This window comes from Nipponia nippon, unplaced genomic scaffold (assembly GCF_047370975.1).
Source record: "Nipponia nippon isolate SJK-2023a ecotype South Korea unplaced genomic scaffold, ASM4737097v1 scaffold_36, whole genome shotgun sequence".
NCBI lineage: Eukaryota > Metazoa > Chordata > Aves > Pelecaniformes > Threskiornithidae > Nipponia > Nipponia nippon.
The window spans coordinates 1,312,597-1,334,196 of NW_028262354.1; the positions used below are offsets into that span (position 1 = coordinate 1,312,597).

General features: G+C 52.0%; 1 protein-coding gene across 3 annotated transcripts; it reads left to right on the forward strand.

The window, feature by feature from the left end:
• Positions 1–13: 13 nt before the first annotated feature.
• RPRD2 (regulation of nuclear pre-mRNA domain containing 2) lies at positions 14–21,419 on the forward strand. 3 transcript variants are annotated; one of them, XM_087772136.1, is made up of 11 exons: positions 14–550; positions 6,734–6,863; positions 9,468–9,568; positions 10,808–10,885; positions 12,794–12,846; positions 13,653–13,779; positions 14,665–14,840; positions 15,506–15,791; positions 16,131–16,397; positions 16,683–16,886; positions 17,576–21,419. In XM_087772136.1, exons 1-11 carry the CDS (start codon positions 337–339, stop codon positions 20,302–20,304), a joined length of 4,365 nt encoding a protein of 1,454 aa, XP_087628262.1. In that variant the 5' UTR covers positions 14–336; the 3' UTR covers positions 20,305–21,419. The 3 variants fall into 3 exon arrangements, with proteins under 3 accessions (XP_087628262.1, XP_087628264.1, XP_087628265.1); XM_087772138.1 differs by lacking the exon at positions 10,808–10,885; XM_087772139.1 differs by lacking the exons at positions 14–550; positions 9,468–9,568; positions 10,808–10,885 and having other exon boundaries at positions 6,757–6,863; positions 17,576–21,418.
• The last annotated feature ends 181 nt before the right edge of the window (positions 21,420–21,600 follow it).

A 21,600-nucleotide genomic window follows, 5' to 3' on the forward strand; every position in this document is an offset into this window, starting at 1 on the left:
CGTGTGAGGGAGCCCGGCACAAAATGGCGGCGGGGGGGCGGGCGCTGCGTGCGGGGGGGGCCGGCCGGTGACCGCGCCGCCGCTCCCAGCCGCCGCCCGGGGCAGCGGGACGGGCCCGACGGGCCGCGGCCGAACGATCGCCCTCGGGGCGGGCGGCGCCGCCGTCGCCCGTTCCTCGGCCGGGCGCAGCGGCCCGCCGCATTCCCCGCCCCGCCGCGGCGGGCCCCGCCGCCTCCTGAGGCGCCGCCGCCCGCGTCCCGTCGGGGCCGAGAGCGGAGCGGGGAAGGCCGCGCCGCCGCCGTCCGTGCGGCCCGGTTGGGCGAGCAGGGCGGGAAGATGGCGGCGGGCGGCGGAGGCGGCGGCCGGGCCTCCTCCTCCTCGGCCGCCGCCTCCTCCTCCTCGGCCGGCGCGCTGGAGGCCTCGCTCGATAGGAAGCTGCAGGCGGTGACCAACACGATGGAGTCCATCCAGGGCCTCTCCTCCTGGTGCCTGGAGAACAAGCGGCACCACAGCACCATCGTCTACCACTGGATGAAGTGGCTGCGCCGCTGTGAGTGCGGGGCGCCGGCGGGGCGGGCCCGGGACCGGGGGGGGGGGACGACACCGGGGACCGGCCCTTGAGCTCGGGCAGGTGCTCGGCCACCTCCCCGTAGCCTCGTCCCGCTTCGCCCGGTGGCTGTCGGGGCTCGGAGCCTGCATGGAGGCCGTCGGCGGCCGCTGGTCGGGGGTCCGTAGGGGGGAGGGAGATGGGGCGCGGGTTACGCGGCTGTGCCGGGGGTTTCGGAGGCGACGTCGGGCGGCGAAGCAAAATCGGAGGTTCTCCCATCGCTCGGCAATCTGTCAGCGTTGCGTGGCCCCTGAGCAGGGTTTCTGCTTAGCATCACCTCGTCATGCTTAGAAAAACAGAAATTGCGTGGTTGCACCTGGACGGTGGCACCTTCAACCTGCTGAATTCTGCGTCTGCTCGGCCGGGATCTTATAAAACGTTATTTTGAGAGCCCGGGGGGAAAGATGCCTTCAGCGTTGTGGGGGCGAGGGACGTCGCTGTCCCCTTCCGCGGGCATGGCAGCCTGTTGTGGGCACAGATAAGTATTGGGTGCCAACGCTCGGATTTGGCAGGCGCCCGCAGGCGACGCAGCGGTGACCCGAGAGTAGGAAAGTTAATGTTTTCATGAGTCTAAACAAGGCAGCGTTATCTCCGCTGTCTTGCTGCCGTGTGAAGGTTTTGCCTGTTGTCGCAGGAGTTAAAGTAAGCTTTGCAGTAACGCGAAGGTAGCGTTCCCATCCCAAAGCGTCACTCCGGTTTGTGCTAAACCTTTTGGAAAGTTTGGGATAGTTTGTTTTCTCTATCGAGGCCCTTCTGCAAAATGCAGAGGGCCCTCTCCCCCCAAATTTTGATTTACGTTTTTTCTCATCCGCGCACCGTGTGATTAAAGAGAGCGAGGTAAGAGCCCGAGGGCTGTTCTCCGGTCCGTACTGACCTGCTGGGGGGGGAGAAGCTGGCCCTGGCCTTTCCTGCCTCGCTGTTGTTGCCCACCTCTCCTGGAAATCCTCTTCCCTCTGACAGCCCTCCTCAGCAGGGGGGTTCTGCGGGACTGTCCCCGGTCCTCTTTGCCCTCTTGCTCTGGGCTTACCCGCTCGGAACAAAATCCAGCTCCCGTCTCTCCTCGGGATGTGCAGACTCCTCTGGACTTGGTGTCTTTTGTCACAGCTGCCATTCTGGCTCCTCTCTAGGGCCTCAGTGAACGCCTCGCTGTAGGTCAGGCTCCGCACGACCCAGCTCCTCGTTCCATGCCTGTACCTCGGGGCAGGCCCTCGCTTTGCCCGGTTGCTCGCTGGGAGCGCAGAGCCTTTGTGCCAGTGCAACTCCCCCATGTTTATCGTCCTACAGCTCCCATCCCACTGGCTCGTGGAGCAGAGACTCTTCCCTGGACTCCTGCCGCTTCTCCGTGGCTGACATTCGTCTTTCAGCTCCTGGCCAAGGCGGCTGAGCTTCCAGAGACGCTGCTTTGGCGCTGCCCCTTCCTTCTCCCTTGCACTCCTCCATTACTCATTCCCTCCTTCCCAAGCTCATCAAAAGTAATTTAGTTGTTCCCACTTGCAGGGCCCTTGATGCCCTGGTCCTGCCCTGCCGGCTCCCGTCCACTGCTGGGCTGTCGGCTTCTGCCCCTGAGCCCTTGGTACCAGTCTGGACATTTTGTTTTATTTTGGCACGAGCGCTTTCAAGGCATTCCTTGCGCAGCCCTCGCGGGGATCTCCCCTCAACACCCCTCGTGTTTGTCCAAGTTCCTCCTTAAGTATCTTATCCGAGGTACCAGCTAAAGCAACCCTTGACAGTGGCCATGATGCTGCTGTGCCCTGACCCCTGATGATTTGATTACTTCCCACTCATGCGGGGCTTTTTTTTCCTGCTTTTCCTTGCGTGGTACCCTTCATTCTCTGCCCCGAGGACCTCGCAGCCTCTCTGTGCTCTCACGCAGTGGAAAGTCGCGGTCCCAACCAGAAGAGCTCAGTAGTAATAATAACGGCGAGTACAGCTTGCTTTTGGATTCCTTTTCCAACTTTTAAATATTTTAACTCTAAAGCTTCTAAGAGAGCTGCTTTTTCCAGGGAGCTCCTGGCGAAGGATGGATGTGGTGGGATCGGGGGCCGTATCTCGGTGCTCTGCCCGGGTGAAGATGAAGGGGGGAGAAGTGCCTTCGTACCTCTTAGATGCGTGTCTCCGTCAAGTGTGAGACCCTTGAGTAGGGCAGTTCCTGCATGGTCTCTCTCCAGCGATGCCGGCGTTGGGCTGAGGGCGGTTTCTTGCAGGAGGCTTGTAGAAAATGTCAAGTGTGGGGGGATAAAATTGTCCTTTTTATTCTTTATCTTCTATAAATCAGGGTAAGTAGGCGTTGGGCTGGCCTGCGGGGCGGCTGGTGCTCCTGCCTCGGGCTGTGAAGGGATTTTGCCCGAGCATTGGTGGTCTCGTGGGTGCTCCCGCCCCGGGGGGTGGTCGGTCCCTCTCCCCTTCCACACTTTTGAGAGGGAACGCCTGCGTTCTGCTGTGGGTATTTTCTAGCATCCGCGTTTTACTGTATTCCAATGGAGTTTTCTGCGCTTTGCTGTTAGATATTTGTTTCAGCTGATGTGAAATGTCCAGTTTAACCGAAGGTGTGGCTATTTGGACAAAGAATTTGGTCCTTTCAGAAAAAAAAAAAAAAAAAAAAAAAGAATGCTGGTATTTAAATATGTTGCTGTTGGCATGGGCATCTCCCTTCCCGGGTCAAGGCTTGTCCTGAGCACGAGCCGGTCACAGCTGTTGGCCAAGAGCTTTACGACATAAATGTTTTGTGAGGTAATGCTGCGATAACTTTACCTCTGGGAAGTTTTTGTTGCGAATGGAGAGCTTTCTTGCAGGAGGGTCGTCTTTGTCGGTGTGTCCACGCGAGCAGCCCTTAAATGCGAATTAAATTGGACGCATCGCACACCGGCCGCCCGGAGATGTCGCTCGATGGAGCAGGCAGCTGTCCTGGAGCTGAGCAAAAAGCTGGGGTGGGCTCAGTTCTAAAATTTCCTGTTTCTTGTCTATATTTCCTCTCCGGTTTAAGCTGAGATGGTCTAAGAGTAATTAAGAAGCCGTTCATCCATCAGATACGGCCAGTTGCATAATGTGGTTGAAACCGCTTGTACAAAGTGCATCTTGGACTCAAAGGCACTTGGTTTTCTTCGTGCAGCTTGTCCGTAGCCTAGGTACTGGTCTAGCATGGATTTTTTCCTACCACGTAATTTGGGTGAATCTTGTTTTATAAATATTAGCTCTAAATCGAGGAGCTAAATTAATTCTGCCCTGGCTGAGGTCCTTGTGGAAACGGCGGCGGAGGTGATGGTGCAGGCTGTGCTCCTTCCTTATGGCGTTTGTCTTGAAGTTGGCTCTGGGTTTTTCTGCTGCATTTGAAGGCTGTCTTGAATCGTTTACATCAAAGGTTTATATATCTTCAAGATCTCTTTTGCGTTATGTCATAAGGTCTGAAGTCAGCGCTATCTCTGCTGGTGAATAGCATCGCTGAGATCAAAAGAGCATCCAGTGACCGGCGGGTGAATTAGCATTGGAGTGCTGGGTTTTAATTAAATTGCAGAAAACCCATTTTGATGGGGTGATGATCTGATAGACTATTGAAGCTGATGTTTCGGGGCAAGCTGGCTCTGAATCGTTTCGGGAAGTCAGGCGGGCGCAGCACTGCTCCGGTTGGATTTCCAGCCCTCGGGGCAGAGCAGAGCGCTCCTCACTCCGCTTCTCGCTCAGGCAAACAAACCCCGATCTGCCGTGTAAGCACATTTAGGGTGAAGGTTGTAAATAAGTTTCTGGAGGGGACAGGGCCATGGGGAGCAGGGACACCGCGCTGTTCCTGCCCCGGGTTTGGGCTGGACGATGCCTCTTGCTCACCCACCGGTCCGTAGCAACACTCGGCGGGCACCAGCAACGAGCAAGAAGAATCGGTGCCGCTTGTAGGGGCTCGTGGAGGCTCTTCACTTCACGGCCTCAACCTGTTGAGGATCTGGCAATCAAACCAAACTAAGCCTTTGCACTTATCCTCAGCTTTGCTTTCCTGAAGAGGCTGCCTTCTGTGAAAGATCTTCATTTTGAACAAACAACCTGCTAAATTATCCCTTAATATCGGTAGGTCAGCGTAGAGCCCATACGGTCAAAATCTTCCTGGCGTGAGCTTTTAAAGCGAGCTCACTGCGTGCAGGGACTCCTGGGCTGGGTGGGTGCTGGACCCACGTCTGCTTGCTTGATTCCTCATCTGGGATCGAGCCCTTCTGCAGGGAAGGCGTGCGAGAGCGCGGGTGAGAGTTGTGCGCAGAGAGGAGTCCCGGAAAACACCAGCGTTTCATGCCCAGCCTCCCATATGCGAGCCCACCGTGTCATTCGTGAGCAGGGATTCTCTGCCTTATAATAAGGCTTTTGAATAATTGCATTCAGTACGCTAAAAATTAACTAACCCCGTATTTCTGTGGCTGCGATCCTGCTTCGATGGGCTCCTTGCCAGAAGTCCGTTGGTGGCCACTGACCCTCTCCTCTGCATCAGAGAGGAATGTTAGAAAAGAGGGAGGCAATATTTAACAATTAGTTTCCATTAAAAGTGTTTGAGCTTGTTGTTGGCTGGAAAATATTCACGTAGGGGCTTTTCCTTAGGCGCGGTCTAAGGCGCGAATGAGTTTTGTGAAAATCCTGGCTTTATTTCTGGTTGGCTTCGAGCAGGAGGAGAGCGCAGAGCTGCCGGAGATTGTCGCCACTGTGGGTGGTTTGGGGTTTATCTGCGACAGGTCGTGAATGCAGGAGCGGTGTCAGTAAGGGTGAGCTCCCACCAGAGGCTCTGGACCAGGGATGATGCTGAGAGCTTCCCGATGGGAAACCCGGAGACCAGGATAGCCACGAGGTGCAGCCGTGCTGCAGGAAGAGGCTCTGGCGAGGTAGGGACGACTGGAAAATGAAGCGGGATAGAGAATTAAAGGATTTGTTGATAAAAACTCTGATTACTAATGCAGCTGGGCTACAGCCAGAGGGGGTATAATGCGGGGAAGGTGGGAGCCTGATAGAGCTCACGGGCACGTGAAACAAACCCATCTATTGTCACTGTTCCTATATTTAAATCCTCGTGTTGTGTCGTTAAATTAAGTAAAGAAGCTAATTAGCATGTGGATGAGCTTACTGTGCTACAAGCGCTGTTACTGGCCGACTGAAGAAGAGGTTTGATGAAATAATTAAATTTGGAGCTGAATATAAGGAAGATCAGAGGTGTGTTGTTTGGAGTGTGGCTGCGGGTGGGAGGTCTGGGTGCGAAGGTCAGCACCGGCTCAGCAGGGACGGGGAGGTGTTTTTGGAGAAATCGATCTCTGGAGGAGAAGGGATGGGGATCTGGGGTCCTTTGTGTGCCACACAAAAGCTGGTGCCTGGCTGGCGTTAAATCGCACGTCGGAAAGGGCCGTCCAGGCAGCCGTGTCCGAGGAACTGGCAGTGCGTATTAAACATATTAATAATAAACATTGGTTTATTAATAGGAGGCGTTTAAAGGCACGTGGAGAAGGTCTCTCCCTGTCTGTACTAAGTGCCCTCTGAACAGCTCTGGACATAGGTGCGTGCCTGGTAAAACCTCCCCGATAAAGCTGCCAATCTTAGAGACCATTTTAAGCCATTACAGCTTAAAAAAAGGGGACATTTATACATGACGATTCTTAGAAAATATGAGTGAATGGCCTCTAAATTATTGAACGGTAGGTTGCACTGATTCGGTAGCCAAACGGGGTGATGCTGGAGCTTCGGAGACCGGACCAGACACGCGCTCTGGAGCGGCTGGGTATTTTCCCCTGCAGAAGTTCGTGCCGTTTTGTGTTTGGCCGCTTACCACGGGCGACGCTGATCTCTCTGGCTGTACGGTTCCTCTTGCTGCGCGGGTATCGTAGAAATAGCACAGGGTCAACGGCTTTTTGTGTCCTTTCTAAGCCTAAGTCAGAGACAAGGCTTGGCATTACCAAACGTTTGGTTTTTGGGAAGGTCTGGAAATGATTTGTAAATTGAAATCTTCCTCTCTAGTCCCCAGTTTTGACCACTGGAATTGCCCTCGGACGCGCCATTGACGGAAACGCTGAAAAGCCCCTCAAAAGCAGGCACTTAAATGTTGTCAAAATGCGGCCGATGTGATTACTTCTACTTGACGATGAATCTGAATTTTTTTCTTTTTGTCTTTAGCTGCCTTTCCTCATCGACTGAACCTTTTTTACTTGGCCAATGACGTCATACAGAACTGCAAGAGAAAAAACGCGATTGTCTTTCGTGATACGTTTGCAGAAGTGCTTCCTGAAGCTGCTTCGTTAGTGAAGTAAGTAATGATGTGTCGGAAGGTTGAATGTCTGAAAAAATGTGAATTTCTCTTATAACATCTCCGACTCTCTAGAAACATCAGCAAAATTTCAAGGATTTTGTTCGAACGACTGTGTGGGTTTGAGCTTCTCTACAAGGAGTGTGCTAGAACGGGCGTAAAGCTGGCTTTTAATTTGCGTGGGGGTCTCATTTGAGTAAAATTATCACGTGAAGTCGTGCGAGAGGCGGTCTTGCACCAATACCCTGTAGTTCTGCCCTCCCCTGCCTCCTCGTGCTTGTGTGCGGGCAGCGATGGCTTGTGCTGCTGCTGGGGGGGATGGTGGCAGACTCAGAGGAGTGCTCACAGCAAGGAGGGGTGCGACAAGACAGGGAGGAAGAGGAGGAGAGGAGAGGGAGGTCTTTGCCGTCTCCAGGGATCTGCCTGTGGTCGGCCACCATGAGAACAAGCGCCACAGGTGCCAGTCTAATCCCTGCCTGGCTTCTGTGAGCTTCTTTCTGGCTGCTGTGCTGCCGTACCCATCTGCTAAAACTTTATTTCAAGGTAACGCGTTCTCAAAGGCGGTTTTGTGCTCTGCTGGAAATAGGAGACTTTAATTTATTAGGGAAACGTAGGACGAAAAGATCTCGCGCGGGTGCGTGTCCAGGTGGGGTGAGCCCCGTCCCGTCGTTACCCCCCTGCAAGGCAGGTTGCCTTGCTGCCCCCCGTTTTGGTTTCCGAATCTTCCTCAAACCAGGTGGTCTTGAAGGGGCAGGACGTAGTAAAAATACAAAGCGGCTCCTTAGTAGTAAAGTGATGTTGCTGGTTTGTGTGCCCTTGGAATGGGGTTTGAAGCGGCAGATGGTTGAACGTAGCATGAGGCAGGGAAAAGGTTAAGGTTGGACTGCTCATTAGCTTATATTTAAATGTAAGTTGCCAGAAGAGAAAGTTGAAAATACCATTAATAGTTGCCAACAATGAGGAGGAGGAAGAAAAAATTCTGGGCGTATCAGCTACCAAAGCAAAAGAGAGAAGGAAAAGCTACAGCAAGAATTGGAAGTTACCGATCCTCTGATAGCCCCACCAGGCTTTACCGAGCCCGGTCCGATGCCGGATGTGGGTCTAGAAATGATTAAATGGATAAAAGTTCTGTGAACTTGTTGTTTCCATCTTTCGGTGTCTGTGTACCACGGGGGTGTGATTTGGCTACCCTTTGTGGACCCCGATGGAAGATTTTTGTCCCTTCCACGTGCACCTTGCTGGTCCTGACAGGTGATGTCATTCTGTCTGTCCATCTGCAAAGCTGGGGACAGCAGTGTCACTCCACAGCAGAATCTCGGTGACCAACCTTTTTCCAGTTAGTTTAAAAAGCAGTAAAAGCAGCCAGAAAATGCGTCGCTCGCTCTTGAGATGCTGAGCTGGAACGCGAATGCAGCAGGGCTCGAAGTTGAGTGGGACGGCTGCTCAGGTGGTCTTTAAAAAGGTCCCTCCCAACCGAAACGGTTCTGTGAAGCACCCTTCCTTCCATATCGCTCTGCCCGGCAGAGCACCCGCCGCCCGAGGGTGCGGAGCAGCCCCTTTGGGTTTGGAGCCCTGCCGCGGTGCCAGCTGCCACCCGGCTCCCACCCAGCGGTGGCGGCTCCGCTTCCCAATTAGAGTTCATTATTCCGAGCTCAAGTCCTCTGGGGCAGTCGTTTCTGGTTGTTGGCAGGGTTCAGGTTCGCATGCTGCCCTCGGAGCGCTAAGTTCGGGCTGCGTGAACTTTAATTCGGGTTGCTTTGCAGGAAGCGCTCTTCGTGTGGGTGATCAGCAGGGTGACGACTGGTCTGGTCATGCGTTTTTCCTCTCTCATCCCAAGAGCTGCCCCTTGGGTCTGCACCCTTGCGTTCACTCGGGGGTCTAGGGAGAACACACTTCGAGAGCGGTTGCTTACAGATGTTTTATTTGTCCATTTTTTTCCTCGAAACAGAAGCACCTGGATGAGATACGCTATTTGACACCAGGCCATCTCCTTTTCTTTCTTTCTTTGGAGATTCTTACAGATGACATTGCTTAACTCCCAAGGCTGATGCTGCTAGGCACAGAGGGGATGTGTGATCAGAGATGAGTGGGAGAGCTCGTCGTCTTGATGAAGTTCAACACCACTGATCGCCTGCTATACAGTCGCTTCTCTCTGAAGCAGTTACTCTTCTCTGTGAAGACAGTAATGCTTTATTTCCCTCCCACCCTGCCCTGGAATAATCACTTTTCTCCCCGAGTATCTGTATAGAAAGCTGCTTTGGAAAAGTAACAAAATTTTTTTTCCCCATGAAGAAAGGCTTCAGAGAAATCCTATTGTGTTCCTACCACTCTGAAACCTTCTAATTTTACCCAAAAAAGGGCCCCGGTCCGTTACGATACGGAACTGTGTGTGTGCTTAACTCCGAGCGTGTGGACTTGCTGCCTTGGTCTCACTGGGACCCCTTGCAGTGGAAGGAAAGTCATCACCCGGACAGAGAACTTCCCGGGCCGAAGGGTCTTTTGAAGTTCTGATTTAAACACTTAATTATTTACATTATTATCCATTCTAGAATCACAAGAAATTACAGTGTGGGGGTAAAGAAAGCCCAATGTGCTCTTTTTCAGGGATCCATCCGTTTCCAAATCTATCGAAAGAATCTTCAAAATCTGGGAGGACAGAAATGTGTACCCTGAGGAAACCATTTTGGCACTAAAAGAAGCTCTGAGTAAGTTACTTACCCTTTGCATTTCTTACCTTAGAAACTAACGCGTGATGAGGGTAATGAAAATGTCTGGAACCGCTGAGTGAAGTGAAGTTATTGCGCGTATCTGTTCTTTCTGCATTTGCACCTAGCACAGGCTTTAAAGTAGCGAGGTGTTGTACGTGAGCAGCACTGAATTCACCTGCTTCACGGTTTTTTGTACCTTTCTCAAGACAGCTCTGAATCCTTTCACGTACGCTGGAGTTGTTCCAGCTGAGATTAAACAGAACGTGAAGGTAAAGTGGTTCTACAAGTCCTGAACGCGGTGCCCTGGCAGAGGGCTCGTGTCCCTAGCTCTTTGAGCGTGAGCCGACTCTCAGCTGCCACAGTGGGGCGAGGAACAGAGGCGGCTGCCTTCCTTTCTAGTCTGTTTTAGCAATAAGTTGATTTTACTAATAATATTTGTGGTATGGGAAAGAGGCTGGGAAGCAAAGCTTGGAGGGTGAAGGGTCCTCGAGTACTTATGAAAGAACTCTGCTTAAAAGCTGAAATGGCTAATGTTAATTGGAAACACGTGTAGTCAGTTAAAACCAGAAATGAGCCAATACTCCGATACTTGAAGGAAATGAGTCCACGTTTCTGCTTTGCTTGGTTCCATCATTAAGAGCTAAAGGTGCTTCAGGAGATCCTCAAGTGTGGTTTTGAGAGCCAGTCGTCGTCACGGCAGGAGAAACACGGTGTCTCGAGTTCAGGCTTTGGCACATGAAAAGGCTTTAGTTGGGCGTTGCATGTTGAGAAGTGAAGCGAACGTTCTGAAATCTCTAATTTTTGTAACTTGAAAACAAAAATATTACAGCTTACTTGTAAATGAGGTATTGTGGCTATTTTCCCAGCTTGCATTACTTGCCTGTTGAATGCTGATTTCGTAAAAGCCTACCTAAAGAGCCGAGCGGTATAGTTTTATTTTTCGATGCTGTGTGTTTTTCCTTTTTACTCTGGTCGTTACTGTGATTTTTTTGAACTGTCTTAGCGTAAGGGCAAACAGAAACTTGATTTAAAAATGGAAGACCATCCCACAGGTTGCTGTATTCCTGAGTAAACTTAGGTTCTCTTGGGCATCCAGCAGCTCCTCTAAGGAAGTTGGTCTAGGTATTTTAAAACAAATTTCTGTTCACTCTTTTACCGTGCAACCGTATGGCACCAAAACCAGATTCTTAAAAGAATCCCATAATGCCAGACTGCAAAAAATGAAATGTTTTCCAGGTACCACTTTCAAAACTCAGAAGCAGCTGAAAGAAACTCTGAACAAACAACCGAATAAGCCGTGGAAGAAATCGCAAAGTAAGGAAACAATGTGAACTCTCTGAACTAATATAGAAATTGCCTTCTTGAGGAAGAGAAGAAAGGCTAGCCCAAACCGGGCAACGTACCTGGACTAAAACATGAGCCAGCATGCGTCTTCCAGGCTTGTAAAGCTCCTTACAGGCTAATATGTAAAGCACCAAGGAGTTGTTGCTAGAGAACCACTTTTTAAAGGAATGAAGTATGACCCAAAAGAAAAAAATCTTTATGAGAGCAGAGGTTATGAACAGTAGAGGAAAGAGCTGGTGGAACCTCTTGGAGACTGGCGTTAGACTATTCAGAGATGGAGAGAAGACAGACAGAACCGTGTACTTTGGCAGCGGGAGGTGGACAGTGCCTTCGCGCTCAGGAACACATCTTCAACAGCCAACTAGGTGCTAGGATAACAGAAAACTGGAGGCTGGCAGTGCAGATAACGAACTGTGGTGTCCGACAGTACCGGCAGTGCAGTCTAGCAGGAAATGCATTTATAATACACCAATCTCACTAATCTCATTATACGCTAAAGCCTTGAATGGTCCGAGATGGTGGAACGTTAGGTGTAAGATGTGGCCTGCGCCCGCCTGTACGAGTGCCGAGATCAGAAGGTTAACAAAAGAGTTTGGAAGCGTTTATTACTTGGCTTTAACATCATGTCCTGGTTTTGGCTGGGATAGAGTTAATTTTCTTCCTAGTAGCTGGCATCGTGCTGTGGTTTGGATTTAGGAGGAGAATAATGTTGGTAACGCACTGATGGTGTAGTTGTTGCTGAGCAGGGCTTACACTAAGTCAAGGTTTTCAGCTTCTCATGCTCTACCGACTGAGAAGGCTGGGGGTGCAGGAGCGGCTGGGAGGGGGCCCAGCCAGGACAGCTGACCCAGACCGGCCCACGGGCCGTTCCACACCACACGACGTCATGCTCGGGGCATAAACTAGGGGAACGTTGGCCGGGGGCCGCTGCTCGGGGACTGGCTGGGCATCGGTCAGCGGGTGGTGAGCAACTGCATCATGCATCACTTATTTTGTACACTCTTTACTATTATTAATAATAATAGTAATAAGTATTTTCCTTTTCTGTCCTATTAAATTGTCTTTATCTCAACCCACGAATCTTACTTTTTTTTTTTTTCCCCCTCCCCAGTTCTCTCCCCCATCCCGCTGGGGGTGGGGAGCGAGCAAACGGCTGCGTGCTGTTCAGCTGCCTGCCGGGTTAAACCACGACCCATCACAGGCTGCTTTCCCAAACAAAAATGTGCTATATTCAGCACGGACGAAGGGTTTAGCATTTTGCTTCTTATCAGATGTTTCTCCCGTTTTGTCCAGAAACCAATGGATTTAGTGTCTCTTGATAGTGGGATTCGTTCCCCCCGCTCTCTTAAGAAGATGTCAGAATAGAGGTGTAAGAGTTTTTAAGGTTGAGAGCATGGTTAGGCCTAGGAAGTACTGAAGCGAGACCCCGTCCAAAGGAAACGCTGGGCTGCCTCTGTCAGCTCTAAGTCTGGCACTTGGGAAATAACGTTACCTTCCCTGTAGAGAGGGCTAAACTCACCGGGTAAGGCTGTTAGATCAACCCTTGCAGGGACTTGTCTTCCCAACGGTAGAGCTGGAAAAGGTATGCACAGTAAATCTTCATAGCATGTTAAAAAAAAAAAAAAGAAAAAGCGCTAGTATAATTTGTTGACCTCAGTCACAGTCTAGCTGCGCGTGACCGTGTCCCCGTTAGCTAACGGAAAGCCAGAGCATTGAGGGACATCTCTCTGGAGGGGAAAATGTAATGAGTAACAACAGCCTGCGAGTCTTCCGCTGAATTATGCTAAATTATTTTTTTATTAGAACTGCCTTTTGTGACTGACTTTTAGTCGGGGCGTAGTTCCTTGGTTTCTTTATACTTTTTCTTTATTCCAACAGCATCCACAAACCCGAAAGCTGCTTTGAAGTCCAAGATTGTTGCCGAATTCAGAGTAAGTCTGCGAGTGGAAATATTCTGTTGCGCTAACCTCGGTCCTTGGGCTGTAGCTTTTGTGTAGCTTACATCCACCAGCACCATCAGCTTGATGGGAAGCTCTAGTATTCGGTGTCTTTTTGTTCCTTAGCCTATAATGCCTGCTGGGCGTTTCGGTTGTGAGTTTTCTAAGGGTTGCCACCCCTTCCGTGCGCTGTTACAGACAGCAAGGCAGCTGGAAAGCCTTCGGAGCGCTGCGGAGGCTCCCTACGGAAACACGGGTTTTCGTTTGGGGTAACCTCGTACGAGAGAGCAGTTTGCCTTCTCGGGAGCTGCGTGAAGTCCACAGGCCCTACGCTTAGAGGGCCTGGCTGTTACGGACAGTGCTCGCCGAGGTCAGGTTGTCCTAGTGAAGGAGGAGTTTAGGGTGGCCGAGGAGTTGGCGGGAAGAAATTTATCTAAATTAGGTCCCCCGGAGGCGTGCGGTGTGTTAACAAAACGCATGGGCACTAGTAGAGTAAAAAAAAAAAAAAAAAAAAAAAAAAAAGAAAAGAAAAAAGGCCTGTCCCTACTCTTAACCATCATAGCCAGGAGACTGGTAGAATTGCAGCCCCTGCCTGAGCCCGAGCCCACCGATCCATCTGACTTGAGGTTAAAAATCCAGAGATTCGCAGGGTTCGTTTCTGTGTTAGCTCTTGTTCAGAAACGGTCTTGAACCGGAGCGTTGTTTGTCGCTAAAGCGGGTCTGGGCTGTTCGTTCTGCACAGCAGGGCTTCTCTTCCGCGGAATGTGATGAGGATGCTTTTCTTGTTTGATTTTTTCCAGCCCCAGTCTCTCATTGATGAATTGCTACTATACAAGCGCTCGGAAGACCAGATAGAACTGAAAGAGAAGCAGCTTTCCACTATGAGAGTGGATGTGTGCAGCACTGAAACGCTTAAATGCTTAAAAGGTAAAGACACCGTGTAACGTACAAAACCCAAGGTAATCGAAGGACGTGCAAATACATATCCTAACGGTTGTAGGAGCTCTTCGGTTCTGTTGAGCCTTAGACCAGAAACCAGACCGTGTCTGTAAAATGACAGAATTTCAAAGTGCAGTTAGGAACCACCAAGCAGGAGCCTAAAACCTTTGTTAATTCGAACCTGTTCCTACAAACCCACGGATACAGCGCTCAGACAAAGCAGAAGTGATGAAGATGTGTTTCGTACTAGTCAAACATGCCCTTGTATAACGTTAAAACACGCGTTGTTCTTAACGTGTTCAGAACTCCTTAAATAATTTTGGATTTAGGTTAATGCATCCATCGATGGCTACAGTTTGAGAATGCCAACTGCGAGTCCCGTAGCAAGCAGCGCATCTTAGGGTGAAGGCACTGAGTTACGTTGAGCCACGCTAACAGGAAATTTAATTGTAAAACCGCGGGTAGCTCGCTCTGTGCTTGGTAATCCGTGACTGCAGGCTTTGAAAATGGTCGCAGTCGTGGCAACGCGTAGCTGTTGTGAACCCCGATGATGTTAGGAACCTTTGGAATATGGTAACGAAGGAAAAATAAAACTCAAGATGAAATGACGCTCTCTGGGTAGTTGAAAGAGTAAAATTTTACACCTCTGTGTCTGGAACTTATTTATCACTAAAAACTAGTTGAAAAACAATATATCCTGCTAGCAGCTTGGCCTCTTTTTTTTAATGGATACCGATGGATGGACGGGGCGGTCTGGGGAGCGTACGGCGTGATGCAGCGTCTCCGGTTGCCGCTGTTGAGGACGCGCTTCTGAGAGCTGATTTCCCGTTTGGCGAATGGCAGCTTATTTACATGGTGTTAATCTCCTTGCAGACAAAACAGGAGGAAAGAAGTTCTCCAAGGAGTTTGAAGAAGCAAGTTCAAAGCTGGAAGAGTTTGTAAATGGCTTAGACAAGCAAGTGAAAAACGGCCCCTCGCTCACCGAAGCCCTGGAGAACGCCGGTATATTTTATGAAGCGCAGTATAAGGAAGTCAAGGTGGTAGCAAATGTAAGTGCGCTTTTCCTCGATCCTCCCGAGGCGGGCCGACGTCCGCCTGTGTTTGCTAAGCATCTCAGAGGCCAGAAAATGCACCCCCTCTCTATTTGCAACAGAAGAAGTTTGGCGTGGTTGTTGTACAAAGGGTTTCAAAAGAGAGCGGTGTTGAGGTGTCGGGCAAGAAAAGGAGACGCTACAAAAATCCGTGGGTTGGAAGCTCAGTTCTTGTATGTTGCTGGGATTTTGTAGCCGCTCTGCATTTTTAAACGGGGGCAAAATCAGAGTTAGTCTAACAAATTCTAAATTCTAGAAATGGCACGAGTTGCAATCAATATGCAAACTAGATGAACAAATGAAGAGAGAGTCCAGTAAAGCATTGTAAAAACAACCAACCCTACCAAAAAAAAACGGAACAGGCAGCATATTTGTTAGAAAACATTGGTTTTTTTTAATGCAAATCGTTTTAAATCACTGGAAAAAGGTTTTACCTTCCCCTTTTTTTGTGGTCCTTGCTCTGCAAGTCAGGCTGAGAAGCTGAGTTCTGACTGCAGGGTTCTCACTGCAGGGTACGGGCAATTGGAAATGGTTTCCTAAGGCCGTGTGCTTCATGAGGGAAGTGATTGAGGCACGCTCTCTTCCTATAAAAGATACTCAGTCCGATGTCCTTTCTTTCTTAGGCTTATAAAACATTTGCTAATCGAGTGAGCAATCTCAAGAAAAAGCTGGACCAGTTGAAGGCAACGCTTCCTGATCCGGAGGAGTCTCCTGTCCCTTCTCCAAGTATGGACGCCCCGTCTCCGACGGGCTCCGAGTCCCCTTTTCAGGGGATGGGGGAGGAGGATAACTCCCGGTCTCCAGTGGTCGGAAGCCGCAAGACGATATCTCCGGAGCCTGTGACGGATAATCGGGACGTGGAAGACATGGAGCTCTCTGATGTGGAGGATGATACGTCTAAAATTATCGGTACGTTCTTGCAGGAGCAGCAGAGTAATTGTCGTGTAGAAATTACATCGAGACAAAGCAGCCCTTTCGCGCCTCCTTTGGGATGCAGCGGATGTGCAAAGCCCTTGTTGGGCTGCGGATCGGTGCTGTTGGGTCTCGATCTCCTGCCCCAGTCCCCTGACACAAGCAGGGAAGTCCCGATCTAGCCGCGATCGTTCTCGTCTCCCAAACCCCTCATCAAAACACGGTTTTACGTAGCCTGTGGGAATCAGGCCTAACGATGAGGATCCCGTTGAAAATCCTGTACCCTGAGTAATTCTTGACGGCCTTCTGGTCTTGTTCTCCCCCTCCCTGATGCAGTGGAAGAGAGGAAGGAGAAGCAGGCTGCTCCCGCTTCGGCACCCGCGAAGACCGAAAGCGTCCCCAAAGCGGTGCCGTCTACCGCCGCAGCAGGCACAACTTCGGTGACGGTGACGACACCTGCCCAGACTCCTCCGGCTCCGAAGCCGGTGAGCGCAGCGGCCGTCCCTCCGTCGCCAGCGCTTGCGTTGCCCAACCTGGCCAACGTGGACCTGGCGAAGATCAGCTCCATTCTTAGCAGTTTAACTTCTGTAATGAAAAATACAGGTGAGTGCTGAAGCGGCGCTGGCCCAGGTGTTTGGTTAACAGAGCTAACAACGGAGTTTTGTTTTGTAATCTTTTAAAGCTTTAATTGTCTCAAAATAAACACGAATGAGTTACTACTTGCAAGATCTGGCTCGGTCTCTCTGACGCACGACTGTCGGCTTCGTGAGCCTCTCCTTGCTCACGCTCAGTGGAGCTCTGCTGCAGTTTTATCTGTGGAAAACTTGAGCCAAAAAAAGCTTCCGTTAACGAAGCAGGGTACGTGAGTGGTGTGTGCTTCCGTCCTAGGTGTCAGTCCCGCCTCGAGACCTTCTCCGGGAACCCCGACGAGCCCAACCGCTCTCACTAGTGGCCTGAAGACTCCTGTCATGGGGACTCCATCTGCTCCTTCCAATCCGTTAGCAAATATTCTCTCCAAAGTTGAAATAACTCCTGAAAGTATTTTGTCTGCTCTCTCCAAAACCCAGACTCAGACCGCACCAGCATTGCAAGGTACCGGCGCGTGGGTCTTGAGGGAGTGGCTAGCGGTGTATTTGATGGCAGCGGCCGCGCTGAAACGGGCTGCTGTGCTTATCCTAAAGCGAAAATGAAGGGGGAAAAGCTTATTTGGAATGTATTACATCTTTGGCAAATGCAGATGACGTTTTTCTCAGGTAGCACACGTGTTACGGACCAGTGAGTTTTATTACTTCCCTGTACACCTTTGTCTTTTTGCCGTGACCGAAGCGCACTTATCCGGCACGCTTCGTGGAAGGGCGCTGACCGGGACAGGAGACCGAGAGGTCTTTGTGGTTTCCCTGTGCTTCTGAGCGCTTTTTTTAGAGCAGAAAACTTCCCAGGGGTGCTGCTTCCGCTGCTGCACCTTGCGGGTGTAACCCCGGTCAGTAGCGCAATGGTTTTTACGCCTGGCTGCAAAGCCAGGATGAGTTACTACCCAGCTGATTCAGATGTATGTTGTAATCTGTATTTATAGATTGATCTGAGCCTCTGGCAAAAGCCTGCACCTCAGTGGGTGCTAACGTCAATATTAATGCAGCGAAATCCAGTCATTTTCAAACATGAAGTCGTTTTAAGGAACGACATCTGCGGTACAAACACCGAAACCTTTCCCTTGACAGCGGCTGAGGTTGACTTGCCTCTTGCCTGGCTAGCTGAACGCAGCGTTCTTTTGTTTTTTCCAGGTTTGTCATCCTTACTTCAGAGTGTTGCTGGAAATACCGTTCAGTCAAGCGAAACTGCGTCGCAGAGCACTTCAGCATCGCCAGCCAACACGACTGTTCCTTGCGTGAAGGGGAGGAATATTCCTTCCAGCACTCAGTCCTTTATATCCAAAAGTTTTGGTTATTCTCCCAACTCATCTACTGCTGAGGTTTCCTCAACTTCAGTTAATAAGGCTCCCGTTGGACATACCCCAGGGCTGTCAAGCTCCAGTTTTAAGCCGCCAACCAATTCCCTGGGATTTTCCAGTTCCCACCCCACCAGTCCTTCTTCCCTTTTGCCAACAGAAACCTCACTGGGTCAATCCTCTGAAATTTCAAAAGCGAAGCTGGAATCGGAACCCCCTTCTCCAAGCCTGGAGATGAAGATACACAATTTCTTGAAGGGAAATCCCGGCTTCAGCGGTCTGAACTTGAATATTCCAATTCTCAGCAGCTTAGGGTCCAGCATCGCAACGGAAAGTCACGCGTCCGACTTCCAGCGTGGTCCTACCAGCACTTCCATGGACAATGTGGACGGAACGCCGGTGCGCGATGAGCGAAGCGGGACGCCCACCCAGGATGAGATGATGGATAAGCCGACGTCGAGCAACGTCGACACTATCTCCCTGCTGTCAAAAATCATGAGCCCTGGTTCTTCTACTCCCAGCAGCACGCGGTCACCTCTTCAGAGCCGGGACGACGGATATCCCCAAGAACTTCCCAACTCCGTGCACACCTACCGGCCCTTCGGCCTCGGCAGAGAGTCTCCAGCCGGCCTGTACAAGCAGTCTGCAGACAGCATGGAGATACCCTCCTCTTTAATGGACTCCTCCCAGGAGAAGTTTTACCCAGACACCTCTTTTCAAGAAGATGAAGATTACCGCGACTTCGATTACTCCGGGCCGCCGCCATCGGCCATGCTAAACCTGGAGAAGAAGCCCGCCAAGTCTATCTTGAAATCGAGTAAACTCTCGGAAGCTGCCGAGTACCAGCCGGTCCTGTCCAGCTACGGTCAAAGATCGCAGGAGTTTGGCGTGAAGTCGTCCTTCCCTCAGTCGATGAGGTCTATTCTCGATCAGAGCGAGGGCTGCGACCCGCTGGCGTCGTCTCCCGGGATGTACGGGAGCTACGGCCTGCGGGGAAACGACTCCACCTCGGACGGCTCCCCTTCGCCCAGCAAGAACGACGTGTTTTTCGCACCGGACTCCAATCACAACAACTTAGCAAAATCGGTGGTGCACTCCGGCCTCTCGCAGAAGCAATACCCGGACTCGCCCCACTCGATTCCCCACCGCTCGCTTTTCTCTTCTCAGAATGCCCTCTCCAGCCCCGCGGGCAGAGCGCCCGCGGCGGGTGTGGAGAAATCGTTGGGTTCTTCCATTTCCGCCACGTCGACCATCGAGTTCAAGAACATGCTCAAAAACGCCTCCCGTAAGCCTTCCGAGGAGAAGCATTTTGGTCAGATTTCCAAAAGCAGCTCCGGCGAGGGGGTGAGCTTGTCCGGCCACGGCCCGGCCGGAGCTCCCAAGGGAGAGCCGCAGCCGCAGGAGGAGCACTACCGCATAGAGACCAGGGTCTCCTCGTCCTGCTTGGACTTGCCCGACAGCACCGAGGAGAAAGGGGCCCCCATCGAAACGCTGGGTTACCACAACGCCTCGAGCAGGGGGATGTCGGGAGAGCCCATCCAGACCGTGGAGTCCATCCGGGTTCTGGGGAAGGGGAACAGAGGACACGGGCGAGAGGCGAGCCGAGCGGCGGGGTGGTTTGAGATGAGCAGCAGCGGGAGCGCCTTCGATAACGGGCCCTCGGGCACGTCGGAGCTGCCCGGCATGGGCGGCTTCCCGGCGCCGTACAAGGAGCACGTCCCGCCTTTCCAGGAGAGCGTCAACAACTTCCGAACAAATAACTTCAGCCCCGCTTTCGAGCACCACATGCCGCCGCCGCCGCCCCTCGCGCCGCCTCCCATCGAGCACGGGACTCCCTTCCAGCGGGAACCGGTGGGTCCGCCCGCCGGACCCCCGGCCGCCCCCCCCAAGGACCACGGCAGCCTCTTCCCGAGGGATCACTCGGTCCCTCCCCGCATGCCGTCGGTGGATCACGCCAACCCCTTCTCGAAGGAAACCTCCGCTCCGCTCTCGCTGCCCCATGGCGTCCCCCCGCCTCCCTCCGTGGAGCACGCCGGGGTCCCCTTCCCCACGCCCCCGCCGCCCCCCGTCCCCGGGGAGCACGCCGGCGTCCCCTTCCCCGCCCAGCCGCCGCCGGCCGGGGAACACGGCGGCGTCCCCTTCCCCGCGCCGCCCCCCATGGCGGTGGAGCACGGCGCCGGCGCCTTCCCCAAGGAGCACGGTACGATCCACCAAGGGACGATAAAAGAGCATTTCGCCGTGCACGCCGGATCCCGGGAATCGGTGACCCAACCCCAACAGCGGGACCACGCCGCAGCCCCCCTCTCCCGTAACCGTGAGGCCGTGGGTCTGTCCCCCCTCTCCCGGGAGCAGCTGGGGACGGCCCGCGGCCTGGGTCCCCCCGCTCACCGGGACGGCGGCAGCCGCGGCGGGGTGCTGGTCAGGACCCCCCGCGCCGAATTCAGGCCGCGGGAGCCCTTCGTAAGCAGAGACCCCTTCCATAGCCTGAAAAGGCCCCGGCCGCCATTCGGGAGGGGATCCCCCTTCTTCGCCCCAAAACGCCCCTTCTTCCCCCCCAGGTACTGAAGCAGACGCCCAGCTCCCGAGCGAAGGCATCCGGACGCTGTTGAGAGCAGCGGAGTAGCGCTTTCACTTGGTTTTTCCATATATTTTTTTTTTTCTTCCCCCCCCGAGCCCCCCATAACCTTCTCCTAAATTAAATGTTCTCTATTATTTTTTTTTTTTTTTCGGTTCTTTATTTCCCAAGCCCACCCAGTTGGTGCGAGACTAGGAAAAAAAAAAAAAAAAAAAAAAGTTTTAACGAAAAGAAGCATTGCTGTTGAAATAAAAACTTCCAGTAGTAGTTTAAAAAGTTTAAAAAAAAAAACCCCAAAAAACACCAAAAAAAATTAAAAAAAAAAAACAAAACCAAAAAAAAAACAACAACAAACTAAAAAACCGCAAGGAAAGATGAAGCGTGCTGTTGGGATGTTGTTTTTTAGCCGATTACCAAACCGCTGCCGCAGGGAGGAGCGAAGGGTCCGAGCGGTGGCAGAGACCCCCCAGCCCCTCCTGTGCCTTCCTCTGCAGCGACCGTCGCCGCTCCCCCTCCAGCTGGCCAAAATCCACCCAAAAAAAAAAGGCAAAAAGGCAGAAAAACAACAAAAAAAACCAACCCACAAAACCCCACCGTAGGACGATCTCCGGACTGTTCGGCTCCCGGCGCCCCGGGAGCGAGGAGGGGTCCCCCCGCCTGTCCCCCCCCTTCCGCCTCGGGAAAAATCCGTCGTCTGTTGGTTGGTTTTTGGTTTATTTTGGAAATTTTTGGTTGTTTTTTGTTTTTTTTTTTGTTTGTTTTTTTTTGTTTTGTTTTTTTCCCCTGGGAACACTGTTGACTTTCTACGTGTGTGTATATAATAATCACTTTTTAATTCCATCTCTCGATCGTTCACGACGCGCAGACGGAGCCCGCGGGGGGCTCGGGGCGCTGCCCCCCAGCCCAGGGCCGCCCCGCAGCCGCGCCGGCGGCTTTTATATGAAGTTGGAGTTTTACTTGATTTATTTTGTTTTATTTTGTTTCGGGTTTTTTTTTGTTTTGGTTTTTTTTTTTTTTTTTTTAGTTGCTAGAATCCATCATATATGTTTGATAAAGGTGTAGGGTTAAACATCTACATAAAAATTACAAAAACGAGAAGGTGGCGGATCGTTTCTTTGTGCGCCTCGGTCACCTCAGCCCTGAGGGGATCCCCGCCGCCATCGCTCCCGGGGGGGGCTTCTCCTTCTTCGGCCCCCGAGGCGGGGGAGCCCTGGGCGGGGGTCGGTGCCGGCCGAAGCCGCGTTCCCCTGCGGGCACCGGGGGCTGTGGGAGCGCCAGGGGGTCCG